This window comes from Pipistrellus kuhlii, unplaced genomic scaffold (assembly GCF_014108245.1).
Source record: "Pipistrellus kuhlii isolate mPipKuh1 unplaced genomic scaffold, mPipKuh1.p scaffold_m20_p_1, whole genome shotgun sequence".
Lineage (NCBI taxonomy): Eukaryota > Metazoa > Chordata > Mammalia > Chiroptera > Vespertilionidae > Pipistrellus > Pipistrellus kuhlii.
In genome coordinates this window covers 17,138,321-17,152,980 of record NW_023425404.1, presented here as the reverse complement: position 1 = coordinate 17,152,980, position 14,660 = coordinate 17,138,321, and the positions used below count along the sequence as shown (strand labels likewise).

Below are 14,660 nucleotides of genomic sequence, written 5' to 3'. Positions count from 1 at the left end.
TGGGCTGAGGGGACAAGGATGGGAGGGACTTTTCACTTACCTTCTATACCTGATGAATGTGTGATCTCCACCTACCCTATTTCCCCCAAAATGAGACAGTGTCTTATATTAATTTTTTCTCCCAAAGTTGCTCTAGGTCTTATTTTCAGGGGATGTCTTATCTTTCCATGCGCTAGGTCTTAATTTCGGAGGATGTCTTATTTTCGGGGAAACACGGTACTACCCAATTAAAGAAAAAAAAAAGTTTCTGGTAGTAGATTGTATACTAATAGTCTTTAACACATAGGAAACTTGAGATAAAGTCATCAGTTATAATGGGGATCATTTAGAGAAGTTTAAGAGTTCAAGACCATCTGATCTTTCCCACCCACTTTCTCCACACAGACCATGAGGCAGGAAGGAAGGGAAGAGTAAGAACAAGACAGAACAAGAATTCATGAAGCCAAGCTGGTAGGACAGACTTTATTGTGGCTGCTTCTAGTAAAACATTCAACCCTTCCAAATGTTGTTTTGCTCGAGACCACAGTGTGATGCTCAAAGGCCTTCACCTTCATCTTGTGTCAGTCTTGTCAATGGTTGCCTATGTTATAGCTCAACTAGTTGGGAGAAAAAAGTCAGGAAAATCTGGTTTAACATCCCAAGTTAAGGGCTGCGAAATCTGCAGACCATTCATATAAAGTGCTTATGTTCAGTGCAAAAAGGGCAGGCTCAGAGGGGCAAGCAGATACCAGGAAATGACGCTTCCCAGGAGACAGCTACTTGTCAACCTTCCACAAAAGGAACCAATTATTTTGTTTGCAGACTTCCTGCTATCAGGATGAACACTCTGAACCTGATAGGTGCCTAATACTTATTTATTTACTACCAAAATACCTGGCTCCAAGGGAAATCCACAGGGTTCTAAGCACCAGAAATATTGACTTCGCTTCTGGTTCCTGTTTGTCTTAACAGCGAATGTGAGATCAGCAGGCTGAGCCCTGGTCAGTGGGAAGCTCAGAGCAGCTCAGCTTCTCTTGGGCCTCTCCTCTGCAAATTCATGTCACTGGTCACTGAGCACAACAGACCCTCTCTAAAACATTGTCACATCTCGCGTGGGAATACAAGCCCATATGAAAGGAGCACATCACCTTGTTTCACCAACCGGATGAAACCTATTCATTGTCCCCTGATCTGACTTTTGCCTGCAGTCCACCTGCAAAGCAAACCCTTGACCCCATGACCCTGGGTCTCTGCTTATCTGTTCTGAGGCCCTGGAGAGACTGCACAGAAGCAGGAGAGGAGAGGAAGTAGTTTCCTAACCAGTTGAAGGGGCACGAATAGGACTGTCACTCAAATAGGCTAAGTCTAGGCATTCATTCTAGGATTCTGGCTACCAGTTCTCGCCCCAGACTCTCAAAGAGGGAACCACATCCTCTCACTATGCAGCAGGCATAGTCACAAAGCCGGCTGTGCTTGTAAGAAACCCCTGCATTCCCGTTTGGAGAGGCTAGCCCTTCTCTCCCTGTTGTATGAAGTCAGTGGTGTCCCTCTTGTCATGTCTGGGATTCCAGACCTGATCACTTGTATGTGCACCCACAGCTGTCAGATGCCAGCACCCGGGGGAGGACCCTTCTGTTCAGACTACTGTCTAAAGATTCAGGGTAACTTCTTGTGCTTTGAGAAGAGACACTTGGAGCAGTTTTATTCCACAAGCAGCCTCTGCCCCAAAGCCATCTCTGAATGCTGGGAAGGCAAGGGAGGGGAAAGAGGCAATCCTTTCGGTGCTGCTCTGTAATTCATGATAAAACCCTTTTAGTCACGAGGAGCTACTGAAGGGAATGTCTCCACAGAGGGGAATGTGTACACAAACAGGATGACCCGGGTTAAGAACCAAAACGCAGGGAAGGTTTCCAGACAGGCAGCAGTCTAAATAAAGTGCCTCTGTTCAGTAGGGGAAGAGATTCATTTGTCAGAAATGCTTGCGCGTAAACATGAGTGTGCAGGAATGCCATGCACTCACTCTGAGGTAGGAAGACTGGCCATCTCTAGACAAGCAGAGTTCCATCTTAGAGAAGCCTGGCACTTGTGTGAAAGGCCCAGTCTTTGCCCAAGATGGCAAGGAGGGTCCAATCCAGCTCTTTCCGACCCAGGCAGAGCCAGAGAAGTCTCTCTGCACAGGAGGAAAGAAGTAGAGAGCATCCCTATCACTCCTGTCCCAGTCCTCAGGGCCCACTGCCCACGCTCACTTCCGGGAGCCGGAGCCAAGAGCACCCCGGGCCTGGCTTGTCAGTAGCCACTGGGTGCAGATGTCTTGCACTACAGCGTCCCCACTGCTCTTGGCGGCCTGCTGCACCTGCTGGACGAGGGCTGTGGCCCGTGAGTGTTCCTGCTTCACGGCAATCAGATAGGCGGAGCGCAACTTGCAACATGTCAGGTAGGCCTGAACCTGGCAATGGGTATGAGAAGTGGAAAGGAAACGTCACTGTTGGATCACCGAGAAACACAGAGCACTGCACCAGAGCTCAGGCACACAAGTTGCCCCTTCTCGCCCACCACATCCATCACTGGGTTCCTACTTTTCATTATATTACTAGAGGCCCGGTGCATGAAATTCGTGCATGGGCAGGGTCCCTAGACCTGGCCAGCGATCAGAGCTGATTGGGGTCTTCTGGCTGCCGATCAGGGTCTTCCTTCATTCCACATCACCCGCTGCCGGTCAGCGCACATCACAGCAAGTAATAGAACTCTCGGTCTCCTGGTCAAACTTCTGCAGAGTTTGCATGTTAGCCATATGTGTGTGTGTGTGTGTGTGTGTGTGTGTGTGTGTGTGTGTGTGTATATATATATATATATATATATATAAAATATAAAAATGTATTAGCCTTTTATATATATATGTGTGTGTATTATATATATATGTGTGTGTGTGTGTGTGTATATATATATATATATATATATATATATATATATATATGTATATAGCAACTCTTTAAACAGTCTGGGCACTAGGCTATTACAAATAAAATACGAATTTCAAAGAGAAGGCAGCAAGCAGGAAGGCAGAGTCTGGCCTCTGCCTTTCCCTCCTCACTATCTTGGGCTCTCCAGCTTCTTCCTGGCTTTACCGTCTATAAGTTGTGATGTTAGTTACTTGGATGATTATTTGATTGATGTCTGTCTCTGTGACTAGAGTTTAAGATCCCTGAGTGCAGGAACAGTGTCTGCTTTTTCTACTCTGAGTTTCTGGTGCCTAGTACAGCGCCTGGCATGTAGGGGTGTTTAATTAGTATGCATCAAGTGAATGAATGAATGAACGAATGAACAATTATCCCTGTCCCCTACAATGGGCACACAGATCCCAATCCTTGCTTTTTTGTTTTTAAACTGCTGGATTTAAAATCTTTTAGCAGAAAATTTGGGGAATAAAAGTTATAAGCATAATTAGAAAAGATTTAATTTTTGTTGTTTGGATCAGAGCAAGCTCTGTTTTGGGTACAGGTGGTGTTTCTCCTATTCTTTGCACACCCTTGGTCTCATGAATCCCCAGCTTGTTGAAGAAGAAAATCCCTTCTCCCCTGGCCCTGACCTCACCAGCACCTCCCTGATTGGCCAGTGTGGTAGGCCAGCCAACAGGGAGGCCCTCCCAAGTGCCCCAAGCTCTCATTAGAAGCTGCCTTTCTGCTGTGACAGTCTGTCCTGATGGCTGGAGGAGACTCTTCTCTCTTCGTGTTTCAGTGCTCCATATTCTTTTTTTTTATCTTGGTCACTAAAGTCTTTCCTAAGCTCAATTCATCTCCTAAAGCCTGAGGTCTAGCATGTTCTGAGCTCACTAAAGTGGCCAAGTCCTGCTGTTTGGATATCCACCTGTTGCCCCATGATACTGTCTTCACGCAGGCACCTATGTGTGCTAAATATGTTACACAAGTTGACAGGCAAAATTCCTACCAAGAGAAGGAGGGCATTGTGCCAGAAAGGCTGGAATAGGAACGAAATGAACTTATTTTTGGGCGAGATTTTGTCGCCTGAGATTGCTAAAGTGCACTAAAACAGCTGCTGAGCCCTGGCCGGGTGCTCAGTGGTTAGGGCACCAGCCTGTGCACTGAAGGGTTGTGGTTTGATTCCACTCAAGGGCAGGTTGCAGGTTCAACCCCCACCCCCAGTTGGGGCACACGTGGAAGGCAATCAATAGATGTGTCTCTCTCACATTGATGTTTCCCTCTCTCTCTTTCCTCTCCCTCTTCTCTCTTTTTCCCCAGCTCCATCATCCCACTCTCTTTAAAAAAAATCAAAGGAAAAAATACCCCCAGGTGAGGATTAACAAAAACAAAACAAAACAAACAAACAAAAAACAACTGCTGAAAAAACAACACTCGAAAAGCAATGACTCTCTGGATGTCAGTGCACGTCTTTCCCAGGGACAGAGCCCCTGTCCTGTTGAGTGGGAGGCTGACTGAAGGCTTGGAAAAGGACCACAGTCTGCGAGTCCGGGGACCTGGTATCTGGCCTGGCTGTCGGCTTCTCATTTTGATTCTAGAAAAGCAATCTTCCACATTTCAGAATGTCAATGCCATCCTTTCCACAGGATCTCACCAGGGGGTTGCAGAAATAAAGAAATGTTAAGAACATTTTTACCTTAAGTCCTCACATGAAAAATGCCCTGAAAACGCACTCCAGTGATTAGCACTACTGTCACTGGAGTGACTCTGTGGTTGCTTAAGAAGTTGTTTATCTGACACCAGTTTTCTTCACACTCAGCTGCCAGATCATTCCCCTGCTAGTGGGTGCAGAGGGCTGGGTTTTCCCAAGCCTGTCCGGTCCTCTGGATGGCAGGTAGATTGGGCCAGCTGTGAGCCACAAACGGGGGCAGCTGGGGATAATTTGACTCTGGCCGGCCCTCCTTGCAAAGGCAAGGCGAAGCAAAGGTTCCCTGGTTTCTTACTAAACAGGAAAGAGCTCAGAGGCCGCAGGAGAAAGGCCTGTTCCAGGGAATGTGACACCAGTGGGTATTTGTTGGTTAAGGGTTGGGTGAGGTTTTTTCCTGCTATGGAGAGTACCTTTTTCCTTCCAGAATGAAAAAACGCCTATGCACTCTGAGAACCTCGTTCAATCTGTCACCTAATGATGGAAGTGAGGGACTTCAGAGGGCTGCCTGAGAGAAGACCTCCACAGAAAATGAAGGTTCAAGAGTGGCCTAGGGCATGTATGTCTTGGGGATAAAGAAATAGAAAGGCAAAGACTCATGCGGTCCATGGTCATGCATTCGCATCTATTCCCTCCCATCACACCCTATCTGGGTCCCGGCTCTTCCTCTGGATAACAAGGAAGCTGAGATGCAGGTTGATCAGAGCTGCCAAGGGGAGCAAGGAATAACGGGGACAGGGCCAGCCTTGGTGATGTATGAGCATCATGGGGGAGGAGGCGGTGTTGCTCACCTTGTTGTCATCATGGTGTATTGCCTGGATCAGGCCCTCCAGCTCCTGTGAGGACAGAAACACAGCTGATGTGAGCAGGAAGTGTCCCTGGGAAAGCTGGGGCCCAATCCAGTTTTAGCCCTGCTGGTCTGACTCCAGGATGGTGATGCCTGCCCAACTGGTTTATAAACTCAGCTCCTGGCTTAAGAGCAACAAAGGGAATCTGATAACACTAAGCTCAGGAACTTGGGAAGGATCGGCTCTCAAGAGGCATGTCCTTGGCCTTCACCAACGAGGTGGCTCTTCCACAGGGGGACACTCTCACAGGCAATGTGCCTCAAAGGCCATGTGCAGATCTAGCTTTGAGGCATAAAGTGGTATATCACTTTATGAAATTGTGGACCATCTCTACAATCACAGAAGCTCAATTCCAACAATCCATAGATACTTCTAGGTGCAAGCGACATTAGAAATGGAGGGCCACTTTCTAGTATGAGGTTATCACCATGACTTTTCTTTCCACAGAAGGGTTGATTAGAGCGAGGCCGTTATTACAGTGGGCCGTTATTACATGTAGAATTTCAGGTGCATTGTGGGAAACAGAAATCTAAAGCGGGGATGTGAAGATGCTGAAACGGAGGGAGGAGCCAGAGCCTGGGAGTGAGCGCACCTGGGGTGGAATTCTCTTGAAGGCTTCCAAGCAGTTGAGGAGGATGGTGTCCCCGTCACTCTTGGCTGCCATGCCTGACTCGGAGACACATTTGAGCAGCTGTCGGATCTCACTGTATTTCTCCCTCTCCACCAACTGCCGGGCAGCTCGGCAGTAGGTTGCGGCAGCATCCAGCTGGAAGTCCTAGAATAGAACGTGGATGATGGGTTTAGGTGGCATGGGCAATAACAGAGGAAAGAAGGCAACCTGTAAAAATCTCCCACTACAAGCCATATTGATTGTAGTCACGATAGAAAACACACATAAACAAAACAAGCCAAAATCCTCTTTTGGAGTCAAGCAGACATTTAGGAAGCAACCATAAAAATCATAACCTTAACATCTAAACTGGTACATCTTACTTGCTGCTGTATCACTTTATGAAAATACTCTAATCAGATTCACAACAGCAGTTCATTCTCTAATGAGCCACCTTTTCTTGGAAGATTGTAGTAATGATATTGGGGCTGGTATTTGCTTTTCCTGGACACTTGGTGCTGTCAAGAGGTGCCTTCGTGCTTGTAAACAGACCAATTCATCAAAAGACTGATTTGCTGGAAACATCAGATAACCTTGAACTTCAAGCCTGGTCTAGGACAATCCTCCCTGGGGTCTGGGGGTAGCTGCCACTCTGCCTATCACCAGGGGTGTCTGTGTGTGGAGACAACACTAAAGACAGGTGGGAAGAAATAAATGTTGGGCATGAAGTCGATCCTTGATACACGCATAAAGCTCGCGTTTAAGACCCTGCCTGCCCAGAATGATGGTCCTTAGGGTGCAGTTGTGCGGTAGGGGGTGGTCTGGAGAAACCGCTCAGCTCCCTGTGGTGTCAGTGCCCTGCTCTAGTGCTGCTCCAGTGACACGGTTGTGCCTGCGTCTTTTACTCACAGGCAACAGAAAATGGGCTCATCAAGCCAGCTCCTGGGCAGATGGAGGATGGAGAGTCAGCCCTTGTTGCCCCAGGGGGTAGGGGAGGAAAGATTCTCCTGCTGAAGAGGAAACCCCCCAGCCACCTCCTCTGTCCATCCTCCCCTGCGAGGGCGAGCTGAGGCTCTGCAGGGAAATTCCTAGACTTGTTTCAGGAATCTGTTTGATAGCCTTTGATGAATTTGTCCCTGGTTACTTGGCTTTTGACAAAGTGGCCTAGAGTCTTGACTTTGACCCAGTTCTGTAACAATCACCTCCTTGATTTCATCCTGACACACATGTGAATCTACTATTCTGGGGATAAAATTTTCTGAAGAATAATCTCTCACAGAGCAGGTCAGGTGCTGATTGCCCTCAGCATAATCTCGAGTAATCCAAGTCATACCTGCAGAACACGGAATGCCATTCCGAAACCATCTTCGACATTTTTCCCTCCTAGCATGACCTGAGAAGGAGAGGGAAACAACAGAAGCAATAATTACAGAGTAGCCCCTCAATCAAGAGGGAGGGCCCCCATTTATTCAAAAAATATTTGATGAGATCTACTAGGAGCCAGGCACTAGGGATACAAGAGCAATCTAAATGGACTTGCTCTGCCACCTCCTGTGGCCACATTCTGGTGGGGGATGGCCATCCAACAAACAACTGAAATAATATTATAAATGTTATGTATGTTCCGAAAGAGAATAGTCTCTGCAGGTCTGAAATACTGTGCGTACCTTGCAGGCAACATCCATTTTCATGTGGTTATTTCCAAACAGGGTTGGCAGAGGCAAGGTGGTGATCTGAGAGGTCCCGGCACTTTCACACCGGTGTAAAAACCTGGTCACTTCCATCTGCAGCTGGAGTGTGTTCATGTGCCTACGGTGAAAGGAGACGCACAGACTAGCCTCCTCAGGGGCTCCAGGAATCACATGACTAGGGCTGGGTGACTTAGAAATCGTAATGAGATGGCAATGGAAAAGGCCAAAAGAAACGATATGGAAGGAGAAGAGATCAAAACACCCTCTGAGCAGTTACAACAGCACAGACACGGTGGTCTAGTGCCCAGTACAGACTCACAATAGTTATGGTGCTTTGTGGAACTGGGTGAGGTCCAGTCCTTGAATCAGTAAGTATTTACAGAGCATTGATGTGCTGCTAACAATAGAGGCCAAGAGAGACATGAGCCCTGACCTCAGAGCCCATCAGCTGAGGAGAGATGAATAATGAACAAACACATAAAGCAACTAGCAACTGGGTCTATGAGGCAGTAAATGGTAGCAGGGCAGCATTTACTTAAAAAAAAAAAAAAGGTTTTTATTGATTTTAGAGAGAAAAGAAGGGAGAGGGAGAGAGAGATAGAGATATCAACGCTGAGAGAGAATCATTGATCGGCTGCCTCCACACGCCTCCTACTGGGGTCTGAGCCTGCAACTCGGGCCTGTGTCCCACCTGTGGTCTCCTGGTTCATAGGCTGACACTCATCCACTGCACCATTCCAGCCAGGCAAGGAGCATTTATTTTGGTGTTGTGCTCTCAGCAACAAGATCAGTAGGAATAATTCCTTTTAGATGACTATCCCCTTCGCGCCCCCCACTCCCCTAAGGGCTTAGAGATGGGCAAGGTCAGCTTCATTCCCACAGACACTCAGCTCTAGTCTTTCTGGCTGCCCTGACTGTTCCCTGAACCCTCCCTGATTGTTCCTGAACCCGGAGCTACCTGGACACATCGGCTGCAGTCATCTTCTTTCGGAAGAAGTTGTTCTTCTTCCTTTTAGAGCTGCGGGAGGTTTCTTGGAGGTAGATCTTCAGGTGGTCTTTGGCCTTAAGCAGCCACGAGAGCTTCTCTCCCAGTTCTGTGTATGTCTTCGCTTTGTGACTGAAGAACCGAATACAGGTCATGGCAGCCCGGACTTGGTCCTAGAAGAGAAAAACAAAAGTTTGGGTCGTAGGAGGCCAGGGTTCAGGGAGGTGGGGTGTGGGGGAATTCTGATCTGACTCCCACCCAGGACGCTTGCATGCCAGCACCCATTCCTATTGCCACCTGCACTGCTCTTTGGCATCAGTCCCTCCTAGGCCCGAGAGACCCCCCAGTGAAGTGACTGGCTGAGATCTTGGGTAGGCTATTATTCCACCACAGGAGAGATCTTAAAAAGGATACTTTTGATTTTCCGTTCAATTAGGCTTCGCTCTACCTGTGGCATTGAATAACTCAATTTCGCGTGATTTAGTTGGCAAACCTCAGACAGATAGGGAGAAACTTGTTTCCTCTTCCTTCATGCCTCTTCTCTGAAAACACTCCATCATTCCTTATAAATTCTCATTCAGCCTCATGTTTATCTTAAAACTACTATCTCTTATGATTGGATCAAAAAACTATGGTATATCTACACAATGGAATACTATGCTGCTATAAAAAAGAAGGAATTCTCATCATTTGCAGCAACCTGGATGGAATTGGAGAACATCATGCTGAGTGAAATAAGCAATCAATGAAAGAGAAACACCACATGACCTCACTCACTTATGGATAATAAAGAACATTATAGACTGATGAACCAAAAGATAGATATAGAGACAGTAAAGCAACAAGCAGACTGTCAAATTACAGCAGGGAGGGTAGGGAGATCTGGGGGAGATAAGAGATCAACCGAAGGACTTGTATACATGCATATAAGTACAACCAATGGATACAAAACTCTGGGGAGGGAGGGTATGTATGGGAGTGGGGGGGGGGAAATGGTAAGATATGTACACAGATAATAATTTAATAAAAGAAAAAACACACAAAAAAACTATCTCTTACATGCCTTCACTTCTGAAGAATGCCATTACTGACAAGATTCAGGTTTCCCTCTTTAGAACAGGGAGAGAAATCCTCTTAGCAATGCTAGAGGGAAACATGGATTGCTCTAGCATGAGCCGATTAGCAAGGCCAGGGACCGAACGACAGTCTTGTTCCTTCCCCTGCGCAGTCTCCCCTCACACATGGCAGGGCCTCAGCGACAGAGGCAGCGGCAGGCCGGGCCACCCTCACCTTCATAAACTGCTGCAGCTCGTACAGGATGTGATAGTAGTTCTTCTTCTGCAGATGCTGGCAGGCGGCGAGCAAGTACTCTCCCCAGCACTCCAAGGTTGGATCAATGGATTCTAGCAAGTTTTCCAAAACGTGCAGCTTTCCGCTTTTGTAGCTTGGCTGAAAAATGCCTTCTATGAAGACTTCTGGAGGACTTTCCTAGAGCAGGGCGAAGCAGAAGGTCAGAAGTCTCGAGCCTGGGTCTGGCACTGCCTGGGACCCATTCTGAATTTCCTTCAGCCTCTTCTGAGGGCAGTGCTTCGTAACGACTGAGGGTCACAGATAACTTTCAGGATCCCACTCTCGTGGCTGTCCTATTCTCTCCTTCCCTTTGCTGAAAGATCCTCAACAGCGTTACCTACGCTCACCGCCTCCTATGCCTGAAAAGACGAATGTGCGTTCTCAGAGAACGTAAGGAGGGGCAGGGCATTCCAGGCAGAGGGAACAGACTTGTGGAGGTAAGAATGTACGCGGTACAGCCAGAAAAATTTGGGTCATTGGCTAAATCTGGAATGTAGGTTCTAGGTAGCATTTGTATGGAAATAAACTGGAGAAATAAGGGGCTTGATTCTGGTGGGCCCTGCTAGCTAAGGCATTGGGACTCCATCCTGTGCCATGGGTCCCACAGAAGGCCTTTCACAGAGGGAATAGCAAGAATAATGAGTAACAGAAACAGCATGTATTTATGCTTTAGAAAGCTCACGCTGGGCAGTGTGGCAGGCGAAGGGGTGACAAGGACAGGGAATAGGCTAGAAACATAGTGTCTTCCACTCTCTATAGGCATTTAGTTGTTGTCACAGTGTGTGTGTGTGTGTGTGTGTGTGTGTGTCTGTGTGTGTGTGTGTGTGTGTCTGTGTGTGTGTGTGTTTCTGTTGTTCTCAACCTGCTTGAGATTAAGGTAAGATATTTCAGTTCAGGGGTACTAGAGATCACAGGAGATAAAAAGAAAGCTTCATGCAGCTCTCACAAATGTAAAGCAGGGGCAACGCTTTCGTCAGCTTTTGCCAAGATGAAGTAAGTAAGCAGCTTAGCTCTCTGGACTAGTTGTTACTTAGAAGACACGGAGCTGGGTGACTTCCGTCGTCGGCCTGTGCTTGGGAAAAGCAGATTCACCTCAGAACTCATTTGGAAACGGAGGAAAAGGTTAGCAATTCAACGCTAACTGATATGACTTTCCAATTATTCTCCAGACCTGGTCGTAGCTAAGGCACAGTTAGGAGCTAGGGCAGCAGAGAAAACATTTCCCTCTCACTGTCCTGTAGGGGCATGGTTACGAAGACTGAATTGCTGACTTCACTTGGAGCAATCCTACACAATCTATTTGCGAACCTTCATCGGCTGCCATTCTGAATTAGAGTGGCAAGCTGAAGTGAAAGTATACCTTGAGGTCTTTTACTTTTATATGAAATTTGGTGTGAATCAGGTCCCCATAAGGTTTTCAAGGGACATTTAGATAAAAAAAAAAAAAGGCCTGCCACAGGGTTGAGGTGAAACCGAACCCTGACTTAGCTTCACCGTGGCTCCAAAGAAAGGCTGCACCCCGTGGTGCTTGTGCCTCCGTGGGAGGAGGGTGGCGGATGCCAGAAGGAGAAAAGAGCACACTCTCCCTCCACAAGATACGAACATAAGATGTGTGCTAGGGGTGACTCCTGGCCTTGTGGGAACAACTCTGAGTGATGAGCAGCTGGTCGGCAGTGGGACACAGACCCAGGGCAGGTGGAGGTGTGTGGAAACAGAGGTTAAGCAATTTGCTCAAGGCCACACCTCTCACACCAACCATCTTATTCCAGAGATCATGCTCTCACCCACCATTTGATTCTGCTGTGAGCTTTGGGAGAAGGGGTGGTTTGTCACTGCCAGTGGAGGGCAATCTGGGATCCAGGTTAAGACTTGCTGCACACTCATCAAATTATGATCTGTGTAGACAGAATTTCCCACTGGGCCTGCCTCCGCCAGAGCTGATCTCCTGGCTCACCTGGGGTTAGTGTAAGGGGTTACTGCCCGCACCCCGCAGAGCTGAGTGGCCCCCCGAGGAGGGCAGAGCTGCATCTGTGTCTCACCTTGTTGAGCAGGTGCAGCAGAGCTTCCCGCAGACAGCTGTGCCTCACGTAGAAGCTGATGATGGCCAGGTTGGTGCTGTAGTTATGCAGGTAGAAGAGGCACTCTTGGTAGTAGGTGTTGTTCATGATCTTCCCTTCAGGGATCACCTCCAGAGAGAGGCTCTGGGTCCGAAGGGTAGCTTCCAGTTCTTTCAAGGTGGCCAAGTAATCATCATCTTGCTGACAGGGAAGGAGAGAGTGAGGGAAAATGGAACTCAGTATGTTCTCTGCAGTCCCCGAAACTGTCATTAAAGAATATTTAACAACGTGGAAAAATGCTCAAGGTACAGTTTTAAGGGTAGAAAAATAGGCAGGATACAAAATTCCAAAATACTGTGTAACATTAATTTCATTCAAAAACACAACATAGAGCCCAGCAGGGTGTAGCTCAGTGGTTGAGCGTTGACCCAGGAAGCAAGAGGTCACCGTTTGATTCCCAGTCAGGGCATATGCCCAGGTTGAGGGCTCATTCCCCAGTGGGGGCAGGCAGGAGGTAGCCAATCAATGATTCTCTTTCATCATTGATGTTTCTTATCTCTCGCTTCCTCTCCCTTTCTCTCTGAAATCAATTAAAAAAACCCCCACACATACACAACGGAGAAAGTTCACCAAAATCTAAATACGATTTAAGTCTGGGTATGAGATTATACGTGATTTTTATCATTTAAAGTAGTTTTCTGTAGTTTGCTTTTAAAAAAATGTGACTCTGTATCACTTATCTAACCTTACATAGTTCTTATCAAACTATAATAGAACGAACAAAACCCAAGCCTGCCACCGTCAGCTGGGTGGAACTTGATCTTGTCCCCAGATCATTACTGCTCCTGGGCCTCCCTCCCTGAGCGGACCCTTCATCCGCTGAGCTTACCAAGGACAGGAGTGGCCTCACTGTGGACTCCAAGTACTCAACCACATCCTGTACCAGTCTCGAGCCATGACTCAGCTGATTGAGGTCAAAAGGGGGCTTCAGACAGCGACTGAACTTCTCCCGTGCGGCAGTGAGGTTCCCAGCTTTGAGGCAGGCCATTCCCCAAGCATGCCATGCGCCAGTGGGATCCAGCCCAGTCTTTGTGGAGACCTGGAGGAAAAACAGCTCCTGTAGTTAGAGGTACTTACATCAAGGCCGAAGAGGCCCAAAGACCTATTCTATCCCCTTGCTGCCAATTATCTCTCCTCACCCCCACCTAGGGAAACTGGTCATGCCCTGGGTACTTGCTCATGGCCATGAACTACTGAGATGCAATACCTGTTTGCAAGGCCAGGCAAGGAAAGTCATTACAGCAGGGGTAGAAGTAAGCTCTGTCTTTGCCTCACCTCAACGCCTAGTTGGTAGTACTCAGCTTCCAAAAGCTGGTTCCTTAGCCTGGTCACTGCGGCCGGCTGCAAGATCTGATCCAGAGATGGCACGTGGCGATAGGCAGCAGCAACTAAAATATTCAGCACGTCTACCTTGCTGATGTAGCTACAGAGAGGAAAAGCACAAGGCAATGAGGCTCCACAGAGTCTTGCTAAGAATAGTTGCTGCTTATAGGTGTGCTATTTATTTCCAATGTTACTGAGATAGTGAGAGCTGAGAGGTACAGAGACACTGTGAGAGAAGGCTGGAGCCAGACTCTGAATCTCAACTCCATCATTTAGCTGCTCTGTGATCTTAGGCAAACTAGTTAACCTTTCTCTATCTCAGTTTACTCATCTGTAAAATGAATATAAAAATTAAACAACCCAAGTGAAAGGAGAGCTTCGCAGGCACTCATTAAATATTAGGAATTAACATGTGGAGCGGGTCACTCAGGCCTTCTAGTTGAGGCAAGGCCTTTACCTTGAATGTTGGAGGCTCTCAAATTTCCGGTTAGATTTTTGGTCTTTTTGAACCCTGCTTGCATGGGACAGAGCACAGAGACTGTACGGACGGCCTGCACTCCTGGTCAGCACAGGGCTCACATCACTACCATTCCTGGAGGTAGTGGGACTCGACATCCTTTCCCTGGGCTAAAGATGGGCTCTCATCACCGCCTACCAGACTGCCACCTTTCAGTGCTCATGACACCTGATGATTGCAAAACCTTATCGTAACAGAAAGCCCAGAGAGCTGGGTTATTCTGTCTAGTGCCCAAGGTTCTTAAATCTTGTAACATAATTCTAGCAAAAGACCCCGTGCATCTGACTTGTCCACCGATTTCCTTGAACAAGGATTCAGTGCGTTACTGACTCTCAAGCTAGTGGGAATGGAGTAGGAAAGTACAGTGTGAAAAAGCAAATTTGTTATCACTACATATTATTCACTTGTAACAGAAGGTGTAAGCTTTTTTTTAATGAATTGAAGACAGTAGACAAATATTCTGCAAACCAAGAATTCTAAACACATATGGGAGATGTATCCACTCCCCTCAGCAAACAGGCACAAAGAGTGATTCTCCGGAGTTGGTGTCTCTGAATCTGGGGAGGAGGGAGAAAGGATGTGCAATCTGAAACCACTGC

The 14,660-nt window shown here is 47.4% G+C and overlaps 1 protein-coding gene across 7 annotated transcripts in view; it reads right to left on the bottom strand.

Moving 5' to 3' along the window:
* Positions 1 to 448: 448 nt before the first annotated feature.
* Positions 449 to 14,660, bottom strand: part of ZFYVE26 (zinc finger FYVE-type containing 26) — a 63,231-nt gene continuing 49,019 nt past the window's right edge. For 2 of the 7 annotated variants that reach the window (XM_036433382.2, XM_045579426.1), the window contains exons 33-43: positions 13,497 to 13,644; positions 13,051 to 13,260; positions 12,144 to 12,362; positions 10,045 to 10,242; positions 8,728 to 8,927; positions 7,746 to 7,887; positions 7,412 to 7,471; positions 6,533 to 6,610; positions 6,061 to 6,243; positions 5,412 to 5,456; positions 449 to 2,425 (exon numbers count right to left, since the gene is read on the bottom strand). In XM_036433382.2, the coding sequence (XP_036289275.1) occupies positions 2,222 to 2,425; positions 5,412 to 5,456; positions 6,061 to 6,243; positions 6,533 to 6,610; positions 7,412 to 7,471; positions 7,746 to 7,887; positions 8,728 to 8,927; positions 10,045 to 10,242; positions 12,144 to 12,362; positions 13,051 to 13,260; positions 13,497 to 13,644 (1,687 nt within the window). In that variant the 3' untranslated portion in view covers positions 449 to 2,221. The other 5 variants (XM_045579429.1, XM_036433411.2, XM_036433419.2 and 2 more) reach the window with 5 other exon arrangements.